Source organism: Mytilus californianus, unplaced genomic scaffold (assembly GCF_021869535.1).
Source record: "Mytilus californianus isolate M0D057914Y unplaced genomic scaffold, xbMytCali1.0.p SCAF_4, whole genome shotgun sequence".
Classification (NCBI taxonomy): domain Eukaryota; kingdom Metazoa; phylum Mollusca; class Bivalvia; order Mytilida; family Mytilidae; genus Mytilus; species Mytilus californianus.
The window spans coordinates 48,968,643-48,985,793 of record NW_026262690.1 but is presented as its reverse complement, the minus strand read 5'-3'; the positions used below and the strand labels follow the sequence as shown (position 1 = coordinate 48,985,793).

The following is a 17,151-nucleotide window of genomic DNA, read 5'->3' as shown; positions in this document are numbered from 1 at the left end:
ACAAACACACATGTTCTAAATGGAACAGATTATTTAAACAGAGACAGTTATAAAATACCATTGCATATTAATATGTATGAGACATAACAAAGAAAGATAAAAATGCACAAAATCCTCAGTTGTTTGTATTAAACTGCACACAATTTTACAACAATGCAAATCTAGTAAACTTGTCAATTTTATTTACAAATAAAATCAATATCTCTCAGAAATATAATGGCTTTCAAAACCCTGATGACTTCAGTATCTATCAATTTATGAGATTCAATGTCATACTGCTACTTTGCTACTTTGGACAATCAAATATAAAGCAACATTTCTTATTCAAAATTACCATTAACTCGTTGTCAAAAAAATAATTTTCAAAATCAAGTTACTGCTGTAACAAACAAATAAGAATAGGCCAAAAATAAATAATATCGTATTAGATAACGTGAATAAATGTTCAATTTCCATCTTTACATTTAATGGTGAGACTGTCAATTTCTGAGGGCTTAGAGCAGTCTCTGATCTTAATTTTACATTAGGCAAGCATTAAGTAGAAAAAAATCATCTCCAAACTACAATTTAATTTTGATTGCTTGTAAAAGGATAAAAAAAATTAACAAATATTCAGCACAACTTAAAATAAAAATTTATGTTTTGATACACAAAAACATTGCAATTGGATCTGCCAGTAGATATTTGATTAAACACAGCCAACTTTCCCTCAGTCCAAGTTCAAATGTTTATTTGACATGTACATGTTCAATTTGGCCTGTCAGCATGTCTCCTCATTTCCTGGAAGTGAGTGTAACATTTCTTCAAGTCATATCTTGTAAAATTATTTTTCTCAAAGAGTGATAAATATTTTTCTTTTTTATCTAGTGATTTTGTTGTAAAGAAGTCCAAAAACCTATACACAATTGCATTATTTGAAGTTAATGATAATGGATAGAGAGAGAACTTATGAAGTCAAGGTCAGATTTTATTCCGACTTTGGACTTACAAAACTTTGGTGCTAGTCTATCCCTAGGGCCATATTTTGGATTTCAGGTTTATTTTTATAATCCTGTTTTGTTGGTTGCTGTCTCATTTACAAAATATAAAAAATAAAACTAAAAATTGTTGCCCTGTCATGCATGGTTTCTATGAAATATATCTAAAATTCATCAGTTCAACACAGCATATACCAGGTAATAAGGACAATGCTGTATCATGCCATGTAACCTATTGACTTTGTAACATCATATACTACAACCATACAAATATTGGTGGATCCAGGAGGAAGAGGGGGGGAATGGTGTATTCATATTGACAATTGTTTATCCATAAATGTCAATGTAGGTGAGACAAAAGGCAAATTAGAAAATAATTTTAAACATTTCAATATTTTAAACACATGAATTGACATGAAATGTAGACTGACTATATATTTATAAAAAAAAAACGTTATAGTTATTAAGTTTGCTATTTGCACTGCAGTCTACAATTTCAATATTAGATTGTTGAATTTATTTGCTTTATATTACTTATTATAAAGAGACTTGTACTTCCTGTATCCAATCAACAAATGTAGAGTTTACAATAAAGTATGATACATTTAAAATAAAAGAAAAAAAAGGCTTCACCAAAATGTTTAGATGTTTCTGAATCATAATCAATTTGTATTTAAGTTTATTTAATGTTATTAAGTGATGAATAATCTAAATGAAATTTAGGCACCAAAGGATGTTGTACAAAACCATCCTTCTGAAATGTAATGCCCACAGTAAATGCCATAAATCACTATTTTAACCACAGGCATTTAATATTATAACTAAAGACTGCGTAAAAATACAGTGGATGTAAACAATTCCCTTAACAAATAATGAACAAAAAATAAATCATAAAATTCATAAAAACAAAAACACTATTGCACATGAAAACAAGATTAAAGCTGGAAATAAAAATAATAATAAATGGAAGCCTGTGGCTTTTAAATAATTTATGCTTATAGTTCATATCTAGCAGTAAAAAAACCAAATAGAATATACAATAAGGAGATGCAGAATGAGACAACTATCCACTAGAATATACTTTCTATCATATTAAGATTGATTGTTTTAAATAGTCATGGTAAGGGCAAAGAATTTTCTTGATTACCTCTTGATAACACTTGATTTTGACAAACAATAAGCAGTTTAAGTGTTCTATGGTCTCCATTTAATAATGCCATCAAAGGGCAGGGTGTAATAAAGACCTGAGAGGGTGTAATAAGGTGGCTTAGCTTTTCACTGAAATTTGAAGGATTAATTTCAGATTTTCATTTAAGTCTATTTTAAAGTGTAGGTAAAAAAAAACCAGATAGTATATGATACATTATGTCACAAAATATGTGATTAGTTAATAGAAATGTCCCTTCTATGCGTCATGAAAAGAAATTACAGATTTATAATCGTCGGTTTTTTTTTTAATAGTTTATTTGCCTGCTAGTACCAACTTAATAATTGACCATGATGTTTGTCTGTATGAACAGCACCTCTAGTGTAATTATTTTTGTGGTACTTGCATGTGCTCAATATTTTCCATTAACAAATATGTTACATATTATGTAATTTTTGTCATATATTGTTAAAAAAATGAATTTATGCTTGATTATTGTTATTATTTCAACCTTAAATTCTCTGTGAATAATCAATATGTATCTGCAGACCTATTAGTTATTTGTGAATCTATACTTTTAAGGAAATTGCCTCAAAATTGGAAGTTGTATTTCAAGTTTTACTATCATGCAAGAAATCAAAATATCTTGTTGAACATAAAATAATTGTGCATGTGAATTCAAATTTGTTCCTTTCGTTGAATCTAAAAATATCAGTCACTTGAAATCAACAACATGCAATGTGCTGTAGAGTTAGCTTTGAAATTTATATATATATAACTTTATTTTTTTTAAATCTATTTTCTAAAGAAATGTAAATTTTTTATTTCCATGAAACATTTCAATTCTCGAACATCAAGTTCATCATAAAATGATGACTTCACATCCCTGCCAATTTTTCTTTCCATAATATGTTAAAAAAATTATAAATTTACCTATCTTATCAATTCAACCAAATTGAAATTTACATGATTGCTTGAAGTAAACAGCAGTAAGTAGTACTTATGAAACATGTATATTATTGCAATAATGGCAGGTGATGGTAACTAGTCTTTGTCCATAAATAAAGTCTTTAGTTATGGAAATACCTGTCAAAAGGGGAGACAACTCTTAAGGTTATTCAATTAAAATGGATGTGAGACAGTACTTTCAAAATGTTAGCCAACATACTTTCTTTTTGGAGATGAAATTTTGCATACACAATAAATAGACATACAACCATTAATTAATAACAACCAATGTCTTAAAATAAAACTTGTCCTCCTATCCTCCCACATACATTTGAATAGCCTTAGCTGAGTAACAAAAATGATACAAAAAATGCTGTTTAAGCAGAATTCGTTATAAACCGCATAGTGTGATAGATTAAACTAGCAATTTAATTCATAGATCTTTGGTATCACATCAAATCTAAATGAATTTATTTATTATATGGGACAATTTAATTCGATAATTATAATTGGATTTAGGATTTCATAATGATGGATTTAATATATATGAACACAAAAACTAGTTTCTTACTGACATAGAAATATAAAGATCTAACATGATTATTCTAAAATATATGTATAAAAAAACAAAAAAACTAAGTTTTTCCTTACAAATAAAAAAGTATGAAGCAGATTTTAAAAGTTTTTATAAAACATAGAAATAGAGCACAAAAAATATTCAATGCTGATCATGATTATCTTTAAATAATGTGAGATCAGGATAAAATACCTAAAATTATTTTAATATTCAAACTTCAAGTGCTTATCATGTCCAGATTAATATATAATAATTCACTTTCTAATGATCAAATGTCAGTAAAGGGATATACAATTTCAAATATCATAAACTTTATTAAAAAGATCCAACTTTATTTTGAAACAAATTTATAAATACACCAGATAAAAAGTTTTTTGCATCTGAGAATTTAAAAAGTGTACAATATCTTAAAAGCACCAGGAATATCATATTTTCATGAAATTCATTCATATGGATGTAGCTGAACATTTCATAAACAAAAGTAGAGATATAAACTAAAAATGTTCAATATTTACATTATATTGAACATTATTGCACATATGTAAACACACTGTTATGTAAAACACATGACAGCTAACAAAGCACTGAGATCTAAAACTGTACACATATATTGGTCACTGTACATATATACACACAATTTATTAACACTATACAAACATGTGTATGTCATACATCAGTCTCAGGCTTACTAGCTAATTTTGCTTCTTTGTGGATCATATCACACTTGTCTAGCTCCTACAAAAATAAAAGACAAATCCTAAGTAAAATAAAATTGAGAATGGAAATGGGGAATATGTCAAAGAGACAACAACCCGACCAAAGAGCAGACAACAACCGAAGGCTTTGTATTTACTATGTTATAATTACAACCATTTAGAGTACAGACTTACATTATGAATTAGGTTTTTTTTATACAAATAGTTATCCAAAGGCTTAATAAGATAAACAATTCTGAATGTTTAGAATAATTTATTTGACAACTTTGTAAAACATTGCTAACTATGACTTAAAACTAACAGGTCTGGTCAAGTACCATTCATTTATGTATGTTTCAAAAAATGTATGATGTGTGCTTGTTAGCTCTAAGAACAAAAGCAGTTCATCCTTGTGTCTTATTCAATATTGTTCAAAATTTAAAGGCTAGTCTTGAATGAAGTCATCAACCATGTTCATAAAATTATATGAATAAAAAGGTACGACTTAATGTAAATGGTTTTATCACCTTACCTTTTTATTTTCCTGTGTCAATTTCTCTAGTTGATTTGTATGATGAGTTTGTAAGCTGCTCATTTGCTTTCCTTGTTTAATTTTCTGTCTTTTTATTTCATCAATAAACTTCTTCATGTTATTTTCATTCAGTTCTTTTATTCTCCTATAGTATAACATTATATGTTCAGGTGTTGTATGAAATGTATTCATAACACATTAATATAAAAGATAAGAAGATATTTTCAGACATATACACTCTCTCTTTCTGTGCAAAATATTTGAAAATAACTATACCAGGCCTTTAGACTACCCATCCACTTTTGAAATGGCTTAAGTCCTTTTTGTTATGTAGTAAACTTTTTTAAATAAGTATTTCAACTTTTTTAAAAGATGAAAATCTGACAATTTGAGCCAGAGTATTTCTTAAAAAGTTAAATATTTTTGTTTCCCTTGGGGGTAGATAAGAAAAAGGAAATTTTCAGACAATAACCAAGTCTGATAGGTTTAAGATATAAATCTAAAATTCTGGGCTCTCGGTCATAAAATTGTACTTGGAGTACAAAATATGTGCCTGAAACACTAAATCCAGTATTTTGATTGGTTGATTTTTGAGTCTGAGTACGATAATCATGCTGGAAATTTTAAAACCGCAAGGCCAGGTGTTTCATGTTTAACCAGAAGTCAACCCATAAAATTGAGTTCATTTTAATCAAGAGTATATCATTTATGTAATTTTTACAAACGAAAGTGAACCAACGCCTGGTGAGTCTGTAGTGAGTTAGAGTCCCTGAAGTGGATACCTCGGGTATGCAGGGTCGTTATGATGAAACACAATAATGTAGAAAGTCTTATAACAACAACACTGGAGGGACTGCTGCAGAAAATTTATTGATCGACATGTTTCGGTGCCTAGGCACCGAAACATGTCGATCAATAAATTTTCTGCAGCAGTCCCTCCAGTGTTGTTGTTATAAGACTTTCTACATTATTTATGTAATTTGTTCAAAGCACGACTATCTACTTCAGGTAATTTTTGTTATGTGAACACTGAACAGAAGATATTTGCAATATGCAGTAGGCTATAAAATTAACATTGTTTAGTAAAACTAACATTTAACTGTACTGTACAACTATAGGGATGAGTGCAATGAACTTTTTTTTTATAGGACATCTTACGAGAGAGGTTCAATGTAAATGTGGGGGTTTATGATTTGGCAAGGGATAAAACTTCTGAAATGTGAAAACTGCTGTTGTGTTGAATATTTAAGTAAAACTGTATCTGTCAAAAAAAGTTTTAATTCCAAAAGCTTAATAAGAATCCTGCACATTTACTGGCTAAACAAAATATCTAATGAAGACCTACTAAGACAGTTTAATCAAGATAGTATGGCTACATTATTTATCAGGAGGCATTGGAAATGGATTGGACATGTGATTAGAAGAGATAGAAATTCCATCACTAGAACAGTTTTACATTGGACTCCAGAAGGAAGGCGTAAGCGAGAAAGACCAAAAAACACATAGAGACATACTGTAGAAGGAGAACTGAAGACCACGAATAAAACCTGGGGGAACAGTAGAAAAATTGGCCAAAGATAGACAGACATGAAGAAACTAGGATGCTGCCCTACATGCCAATGGCATACCAGGCAGTAAGTAAGTATCTGTCAGAAAATATCAGTGCATTTGATCACTGCCTTCATAACATGGACCAAAAAAACATAAAAAGTTATTCCTTAATGACTATTTGTGAATTCACATACTAATTTAAAAAAAAAATAAATGCTGGAATATGATTTTCTCTATTTGAATTTATACATTTCTTACCTTTCTCTCTCCATCTTGTTTTTGATTGTTTTATCATTCTGTACTGCCTTGCTCGATTCCATTGACTGTTTGACTTGTATAGCCTTAAGTTCTTTCTCTTCCCTAACAAAACAAAATTATTTTTAATATAACAGTTCCATTTTGCACACGTTTTCACAGCTCTTTTAAATGAAAACTGAAAAATTTGTCTGCACATTCATTCTTGCTGTTTGAAGTTTCTCTTTAGCTGTTATAGTTTTTGCCTAAAAAAGGGTAAAAATCCCCATTTCTGGGAAATAACTTCTATAAGTAGTTGAATGATGATTTTGTCCATGTTAACTTTTTCATTGATATTGTCTTACTTTCTTTTTTGCTTTTTAAAGTTTCTCTATATCTATTTATTGTTTTCAAGGTAAAAAGAAAAAAAAATCATCATTTTGAACATATCTGTCTGTGTCAGATTTCTCTATCCATTATAACAGATTACAAGATAAAAGACAGCACTTGCATTTTACCCCTATGTTCTATTTTTAGACTTGGCGCCCATGTTGGTTGGCAGGCTGGATCACTAGACTATTTTTCAAACTACATACCCCAAGAATAATTGTAGCCAAGTTCTGTTCAATTGGTTCAGTTGTTTCAGAGAAGATTGACAACAGATCACAATGAAGACAGATGCCAAGTGATAGCAATCGCTCACACTGGCCCTTTAAGCAAGGTGAGCTTAAAGGGAACAAAAAGTATTCAAAACAGTCCGAGTTTTCAGTTTGGTAAGGGCAAGTAAATTACTCTGTAAAACATTTATTTGAAAGAGAGCTCTTTGAAAAGGTGACATATGCATCAAATAGTACATAGATTTTCTAACACAAATCCTAACTACCTTTGCAAATCAAAAAGTTCTTGAGCTAGAAAGTGCCATATTTAAAGCAAGCCCATTCAGATATTGACTTATTTGATGCAAACTCCATAGTAGACACTTATTTGTTCATGTGAAAAGTAAAATAACAAAACTACCGAACTCCAAGAAAAATTCAAAATCGAAAGTCCCTTATCAAATGGCAAAATCAAAAGATCAAACACATCAAACGAACTATAGAAAAATTTCAAAAGTTGGACGAGGGCCTGAATAACAGATGCTTATGCCACAGCATACCTTCTTTAAAACTGACATGATCAAAAATGGTTCCTTCTTAAAAATCTCAATAACAAAAGGATTCTTTCTTAACTGACCTAATAAGAAACTTAATTAAGTCTTGTTAAAAATAGCTATACCTTCTACAACTTTCATTGCATTAAGGACTAAAAAATTTCAAAATAATTTTATCTTTTTAACTTATAAGCATTTTATTGTTAACTTCAATAAAACAATGTTTTTTTTTGTAATCCCTGTATATACCAACCTTTCATGTCTAGCTTCTAACTCTTTGATTTGTTCTTGTTTGACATCATCAAACAATTTCTTCAGTAAATCATTCTGTTGAGCTATATGAAGTTTTCTCATTTCATGTTCTTCATTTAATTGTCTACTTCCCATATCTGTCCATTCTGTTGTTTGGTCACATACCAATTCTGATAACTACAAAATATTAATACATAAAATGCCTGCTTTAGGATGATTCACAAAAATGCATACTTATTTATACATGTGATTTAACTTTAGTTCTTTTATACCAAACAACTGAAACACTTAAGGTTTTGGAGCATATTTTTAAATCCCTGTTGTGTAAAATGTATACTTTAAAATCTTCAATGATAGAACAACCTATTAGGTAATATTTTCATTAAGCTAAGTTTCTTTTTCAAAAAAAATAAACAAGAGTATTGAAAGTGGCATAAAACACCAACAATCAATCAATCTTCAAAACCAAACAATTTTTGTTGTTGGAGAAATAAATTTTTAACATACAGTTGGCAATTATCTATATTTTGGATGAGAACATGTTGATTTGATATGAATACAGTCCCTGCTTTGTACTTGACCAACAAGCTGAGCTTGACTTTTTGGAGCTAACAAAGTAACTATTAAGATGACATATCATGCCAAACAATATCCCAACTCTGAGCTGACCAGTTTTTGGCTAACTTCCTAAATTCTGCATGATGAGTACAGTAAATACAAAATCTGAAGTCTTAATTTTAATCAAGCCAGGGATGAAAACCATAAACTTCCACATGCTACCATGAGACCACCATGTACTCTGATCAAATGATTAATTAGTAAATATAAAATAAAATGCTCCGCAGGGCGCAGCTTGATACGACCGCAGAGGTCAAACCCTGAACAGTTGGGGCAAGTATGGACACAACATTCAAGCTTGATACAGCTTTGCATTTGGATTGTGATTAAATATTTGACACAGCATAGGTTTCTGACACAGAATGAATGTGGTCTAAGAACTTAAAAATTTTAAATTGGACATTCACCTATTATGGTCCAATATCCAAAATCTAAATACATGGTTAGATTCAGCATATCAAAGAACCCCAAGAATTCAATTTTTGATGAAATCAAACAAAGTTTAATTTTGGACCCTTTTGACCTCAATGTGGACAAATTTGATAACGGGGCCCAAAAATCAAAAATCTAAATACATGGTTAGATTCAGCATATCAAAGAACCCCATATATTCAATTTTTGTTGAAATCAAACAAAGTTTAATTTTGGACCCCGATTTGGACCAACTTGAAAACTGGGCCCATAATCAAAAATCCAAATACATGTTTAGATTCAGCATATCAGAGAACCCTAAGAATTCAATTTTTGTTAAAATCAAACTAAGTTTAATTTTGGACCCTTTGGACCTAATGTAGACCAATTTGAAAACGGAACCAAAAATTAAGAATCCAAATACACGGTTAAATTCGGCATATCAAAGAACCCCAATAATTCAATTTTTGATGAAATCAAACAAAGTTTAATTTTGGACCCTTTGGACCTCAATGTGGACCAATTTAAAAACGGGGCCCAAAATCCAAAAACTAAATACACGGTTAGATTCAGCATATTAAAGAACCCCAAGAATTCAAGAATAAAACCCAATTGAAATTGATCAAGAAATAAGCAATTTATACGAAGTATCTTCTTTTGCACAATACTGTGCAATTAAATATTTCTTGCTATTGGGCAATACTGTACAATTGACAATTTCTTGCTATTGCGCAATATTGTGCTATTGGATATTTCTTGCTATTGCGCAATACTGTGCAATTGAAGATTTCTTGCTATTGCGCAATACTGTGCAATTGAAGATTTCTTGCTATTGTGCAATACTGTGCAATTGAAAATTTCTAGCTATTGCACAATACTTATTATATAATAATTTACACATCCTGTTTGGTGTGTATCTCCTACCATATCATTATTATTTGCTTTTAAATATAAATCAGAAATAACCAACTTAAAATGGAAAATTTTAAAAGAAAAAAAAAAAAAGGAAAAAAGAAAAAAAAAGGAAAAAAAAAAATATCCCCCCCCCCCCCCCAATTTTTTGAACCCCCTTATGATTCATCACCCCCAAACTCAATCCCAGCCTTCCCTTTGTGGTATGGTACCTTGCAGTACAATTTCAGAGAGATCCATACACTTGAACACAAGTTATTGTCTGGAAACTATAAAAATGTGTTTTTTGGCCCCTTTTTGGCCCCAAATTCCTAATCATTTAGGGCAATTACCCCCAAACTCAAACCCAGCTTTCCCTTTGTGATATGGAACCTTGTAGTACAATTTCAGAAAGATCCATACACTTACACACAAGTTATTGTCCTGAAACTAGAAAAATGCTTGTTTTTTGCCCCTTTTTGGCCCCTAATTCCTAAAATATTGAGGCAATTACCCCCATCATCAATCCCAGCTTTCCCTTTGTGGTATGGTACCTTGCAGTACAATTTCAGAGAGATCCACAGACTTGAACACAAGTAATTGTCTGGAAACTAGAAAAATGCTTATTTTTGGCCCCTTTTTGGCCCCCAATTCCTAAACGTTTCGGCAATTACCCCCAAACTCAATTCCAGCTTTCCCTTTGTGATATGGAACCTTGTAGTACAATTTCAGAAAGATCCATACACTTACACACAAGTTATTGTCATGAAACTAGAAAAATGCTTGTTTTTTGGCCCTTTTTTGGCCCCTAATTCCTACAATTTTGAGGCAATTACCCCCAAAATCAATCCCAGCATTCCTTTTGTGATATGAAACCTTGTGGTACAATGTCAGAGAGATCCATACACTAACACACAAGTTATGTCTGGAAGTTACAAAAATGCTTATTTTTGGCCCCTTTTTGGCCCCTAATTCCTTTACTGTTGGTACCATAACCCCCAAAATCAATCCCAACCTTCCTTTTGTGGTATTGAACCTTGTGGTAAAATTTCATAGAGATCCATTCACTTAAACTAAAGTTAGAGTGCGAAAACCAATGTGTCTTCGGACGACGCCAGACGACGCCAGACGACGACGACGACGACGCCAACGTCATACCAATATACGACCACAAAAATTTTTTTGCATTCGTATAAAAAGACAGCAACTTAAAAGCAAGAGTTTTATCTAATAATCACCATCTAGCCATCAAGTTCCCGTCTGGAAAATGAGAAAAAAATCCTCAACAATTTTATAATAGCAGGTACACAACTTTAACATATGTGTAACCCCCTGCGAAGTTTTAGTGATCTAACTTAAAAACTGTATGATGAGCTGATTACAAATTAGGTCCCATTTTTTCCAATATCCAACCATCATCGCCATACTATATGCTGGTTTGAGACTTGTCCAACCCAGCCAAATACAATATTTATATTCAAAATATCTAGGTCTTATTGCAATTTAAAAGTCATTTTCATTTTGTTTTTCTATTTCCATTACCAAACCTACCTTTGACTTGTGATCATTCAAAAGAGAAGAAACTTTCCCTTTTTCTTCTAAGCTTGCACTGGAATCCCTGAAATAAAAAAATGAAACACTTTGAAATAAAATATTTGCACTGTATATCATAAATGAAACATATTAACTTACATATATGTATATCATTATTACTCCAAATTCATAGCTAATTACAATCTAACAATAATATCTGACATTAAAAAAAAAACAAATGCTCTGGTGACAATTTTGGTCAGCTTATCTAATATATATCCAAAGATGAATCACAAGAGACTATGTTTTACTTATACTTTCCTAATGGGTTCAGATAAATGATAAAATTGTATTTGAATAATAACATCATACAAAATTCATGTGAGAATATTGGTTAATGCATATGTTTTTGCAGCATATGACTGAAAGCAATGGTGATGATAATTTGTAGTTGTCTGTAGGAGATAATCTCTAAGACTTGACAGAAATAGTAATAAAACCTACATACCCTTTCCTTTTTAACTTTTTCTCTATAGACTTTTCTGTAGCCTGTTTTTCTTTATCATGTTTGATCATTAAAGTGTCCACAACCATTGTATGTTGTTTATTCATTACACTTTTTTCTTTTTGGTGCTTCTTTTTTAATAAATCCATTTCTTTTTGTTGTTTTTTAATTAGTTTTATCACAGATTTATCTTTCATTAGTGTTTCTCTGTTGATCAGATTAAAGTTGAGCTCATCCCCTGAAAGAATAACAATCTTTTTTTATAAATCATACTAAAACTAGAATATAATGATATATCAATTCCAGTTTGTTGAAGGCATTTCTAACTCTGAATAGTCCAACTCGGTTGATTCAAAATCTCAGTTAACTCAGGTATATTTTGAAGTCCCCTCTAAGAGAAATGAACATAATTTAACCCCAAGTTGCCTAAGTTGAAGTGAAAGAAAATTTTGCAAGAAAAAGCAAATAATATCAGTTCGTAATACTTATTCAAATATTGAAATTGAAATTGAATCAATTTGTTTGTATAACAATCAGAATGGCATGTTAAACTTCTTGTTTGTCAACTTTGTCCACTAACAATCAGTTAAACTAACCTTCCTCCCTAAGCTGACCATTTGTTAACACTAGCAGCTGATACTGGTTCCCCAATAAACCAGTAAACTTACCTTCCTTCCTATGCTGATCATTGTTGACACTAGCAGCTAGTTCTGTTTCCCCAGTAAACCAGTAAACTTACCTTTCTTTCTAGACTGACCGTTGTTTACACTAGCAGCTGGTGTTGGTTCCCTAGTAAACCAGTAAACTTACCTTCCTTCTTAGGCTGACAATTGTTTACACTCGCAGCTGGTGTTGGTTCCTAAGTACACCAGTAAACTCACCTTCCTTCCTAGGCTGACCATTGTTAACACTAGCAGCTAGTACTGGTTCCCCAGTAAACCAGTCAACTTACCTTCCTTCCTAGGCTGACCATTATTCACACTAGCTGCTGGTACTGGTTCCCCAGTAACTTGTCCATTTATATTTCCACTAGAACTAGGCTTGGCTATAGGTCTGGTTATTGGGACTTCTGTAATGTCCTTAGGACTGATTCCTAACTGGGTCAGTTGACTTGTCACCATTTCTTGTTTACTTTTGGGATTCATCAAATCAACAACAAAAGCTAAAAATAAATTTGAAAATTTAGGTTAATAATATTTCTTTATTTTGTTACACCATTTTACTGTTTATGCTTAGAATGTTTTTTATATCATAAGTATAGATAAAAGGAGATGTGAGGTAAATGTCAAACATGAACCAAACAATATAGGCTTACAAAAATAGTCATCCAAAAAATAAAATGATCATAGTTCAAATAATAGAATTTAATTAAATCAAGATTAATTTGGTTTATTGAATTAACAAATACCTGTACTGACAGACTTGACAAATTGAGTCGTTCTTTACTACTATTGTTATGTTAATTTGAGAATGTGAGAGTTATGCTGTAAAACTCTGTGCATTTTAATAGTTTAATACAAAGCTAGAAGACGTTGGAAAATTAAAACCAACCCTCATCAGCCCTTATAAAATAAGTTTTGTTTGCTGCTGTTTTTATTTATTTTGCAAATGCTCTCGTCATACATCCATCTGTCATGGCAACATCTTGAAATACAAAGTTACAAAACAGGAGCACAATTTACTTGATTTTATGCAGACTATGGATAGCCCAGCTGCTACCTCCCAAGATATTGCTGACTGGACCACCCTTCAGTACATAAACTTTGGATCACCCAGCTGTGATACAACGATCAGTTCAATTGCATCAAGATTTTATTTTGACTGATAAATAATTTGGTTGTTTACTGTATGTTTTTGTTGTTTGAATTAAATTAAATATTGCCATGACAATTTATTAGACAAACAAAATCAGTGTTTGTTATTTGTTGTAGTGATATACAAATCAGTTTTTAATGACGTCTGTTTGTATAAATTTTGATATTTGGGTAATGTAAACCAAATGAACTGTTTTGATTAAATTATATATTCAATAACAGAATAATTACATATAATCCCTTTCAATATTTCATACATGTAAAACACATTCTATAAACGTTAATCTCAATCTTAAAATGATTTATTTTACTTTTTTTTCTAGAAATTAGCAACCAAGAAAAGTAGAAATGTATTCAATTCACAGAACAATCAATGCTTGTTAGCACTGAGGGATAAAGTTTGCTCTCAATTAGGATTGTGAATGTAAAAGTGGACATTACATTGTACTAAGCAAATCAGCATATTTTTTTGCTCAATTCTTCCATAATTGTAAATAGAAAATAAAGATTCATACATTATGTACAACTTTCTGCACATTATGAAATTTTTAATTAAATGGTTTCCTTAAGAAGTATGGTAATACATGTATACATCATTTTATAAATTGTATATAATATTACTAAATTTCTTGGCATGTGTAAGGATACCTACATCTACTAACTGTTTACCTCACTGCACTATTTTGTGTGCACTATTTCAGTTACTAGAATAAAATGTTTGTGAATCAGTTGAAAAGTTTCAATTATTCAAAGAAGAGACTTTTTACAGTATAAAATTGAGAATGGAAATGGGGAATGTGTCAAAGAGACAACAGCCCTACCATAGAGCAGACAACAGCCGAAGGCCACCAATAGGTCTTCAATGTAACTCCCGCACCCGAAGGCGTCCCTCAACTGGCCCCTAAACAAATATGCATACTAGTTCAGTGATAATGGACATCATACTAAACTTCAAATTATACACAGGAAACTAAAATTAAAAATGATACAAGACTAACAAAGGCCAGAGGCTCCTGACTTGGGACAGGCGCAAAAATGCGGCGGGGTTAAACATTTTTTTTGAGATCTCAACCCTCCCCCTATACCTCTAGCCAATGTAGAAAAAACAAACGCAACAGTACGTACAGTAAAACTCAGTTTAAGAGAAGTCCGAGTCCGATGTCAGAATAGGAAACAAAAGAAAATAAACAAAATGACAATAATACATAAATAACAACAGACTACTAGCAGTTACTGACATGCCAGCTCCAGACCTCAATTAAACTGATTAAAAGATTATGTCTTCCTCATATGAATATTAGGCACAATCCCTCCTGTTAGTACTTACTTTCCTTTTCCTCTGGTACATATGTGTTGAGTATAATTCTACAGAATACAGTAGGTAGTGATAATGGAAAATTCCCTTCTGTCCTCAGTGATATGTACCTGTAACCTACAATCACAATAGTTTACATCAAATTATATTTCTTCATTCAAAAATATATACTACTCCCCATAAAAAAATGGTAAATGTTGCATGCATTATCAAAATTCAGAAAAAGAAGACATCGAAGTTGGAAGATCTTTTGGTGATGTCATCTTTCTGAATCAATATAGACAAGATGTTTTCTGATTAATTTATCTAGGTTTAACTGTTGTTGATTGGTTCTATTTTATGAACGCTACCAAAAAAAAAAAAAAAAACTTCTATCTATTTACTAAGAAATAAAATTTACCTGCTTGTAAGCCATCTAAGGGAAGAATTCGCTGTCCTATTAATTTACCCGTTTCTTCATAAACAGCAATTCTTAATACTGCAAGATCTGGAAGAACAACCTGCAAATAGATTCAGATTTTGTAAAACTTTTCGGAAAGCAGACAAAAAGAGTGTACCATTTTAATCAAAATAATGATATTTATAAGTTATGATAAACTTAAAGAAGGCACTTTAAAAGTGAAAAAAAACAACTTTTTAAGTGCATTTTATTTTGTAAACTTATACTTAACACATACGTACTAGTGTAAAGGGAAAACAATAACTACATATTGTACATCAATGAAAATAATTCACATCATATTATATGATGATTTCATTCATTCAAAATATAACAAAAATAACAACAAGAGTGCACACTCTGAAATGTCTTGCCTGCTTTACTGACCATTGATTTTATGTTGAAAGTCTTAAAGATAAAGGTTTTACTAAAACCTTTACAGTAACTTAACATTTTAAAGATCTATGACAATGAGATCACGGTCAAATAAATCATGTATGACAGACATATAAACCTTACAATTTTTTTAAACACCAAATATAGTTGACCTATTGCGTATGGTAATTGAAAAACAGACCAAAACACAAAAACTTAAAATTGACAAATGAACCATGAAAATGAGGTCAAGGTCAGATTATACCTGCCAGACAGACATGTGCACCTTACAATTATTCAAAACACCATAAATAGTTGACCTATTGCTTTTAGTATTTGAAAAACAGACCAAAACACAACAAGAGTGCACATGCTGAAATGTCTCGCCTTCTTTACTGATATTTGATTTTATGTTGATAGTCCTAAATATAAAGCTTTACTACAAGTATCACATAAACTTAACATAATCCAAGAAAATGAGGCCAAGGTTAGATAAACCAAACCAGAAATACATGTACACCTTGCAATCATTCCATACACATAGTTGACCTATTGCTTATAGTTTCTTAGAAACAAACTTAACCAGGAAATTTAACATTGACCAATGAACCATGAAAATGAGGTCAAGGTCAGATGATACCTGCCAGATAGACATGTACACCTTACAATCATTCCATACACCATATATATAATTGACCTATTGCTTATAGTATTAGAAAAATAGACCAAAACACAAAAACTTAACTTTAACCACTGAACCATGAAAATGAGGTCAAGGTCAAATGACACCTGCCAGTTGGACATGTACACCTTACAATCATTCCATACACGAAATATAGTTGACCTATTGCTTATAGTTAAAGGAAAACAGACCAAAACACAAAAACTTAACACTGAGCAATGAACCGTGAAAATGAGGTTAAGGTCATATAAAACCTGTCAGACTGACATGTACATTGTAAAATATTTCTATACACCAAATATAGTTGACCTATTGCATATAGTATTAGAAAAAAAAACCAAAACACAAAAAACTTAACTATAATCACTGAACCATGAAAATGAGGTCAAGGTCAGATGACACCTGCCAGTTAGACATGTACACCTTACAATCATTCCATACACAAAATATTGCTTATAGTATCTGATATATGGACTTGACCACGAAAACTTATCCATGTTCACTG

At 31.1% G+C, this 17,151-nt stretch overlaps 1 protein-coding gene across 4 annotated transcripts in view; it reads right to left on the bottom strand.

The window, feature by feature from the left end:
• Nucleotides 1-2,241: 2,241 nt before the first annotated feature.
• Nucleotides 2,242-17,151, bottom strand: part of LOC127738172 (1-phosphatidylinositol 4,5-bisphosphate phosphodiesterase beta-4-like) — a 130,554-nt gene continuing 115,644 nt past the window's right edge. For all 4 annotated transcript variants that reach the window (XM_052249318.1, XM_052249319.1, XM_052249317.1 and 1 more), the window contains 9 exons: nt 15,551-15,650; nt 15,163-15,267; nt 12,974-13,183; nt 12,025-12,259; nt 11,535-11,601; nt 8,065-8,240; nt 6,686-6,787; nt 4,877-5,021; nt 2,242-4,384 (listed from right to left, as the gene is read on the bottom strand). In XM_052249318.1, the coding sequence (XP_052105278.1) occupies nt 4,316-4,384; nt 4,877-5,021; nt 6,686-6,787; nt 8,065-8,240; nt 11,535-11,601; nt 12,025-12,259; nt 12,974-13,183; nt 15,163-15,267; nt 15,551-15,650 (1,209 nt within the window). In that variant the 3' untranslated portion in view covers nt 2,242-4,315. The remainder of the gene's footprint in view (nt 4,385-4,876; nt 5,022-6,685; nt 6,788-8,064; nt 8,241-11,534; nt 11,602-12,024; nt 12,260-12,973; nt 13,184-15,162; nt 15,268-15,550; nt 15,651-17,151) is intronic.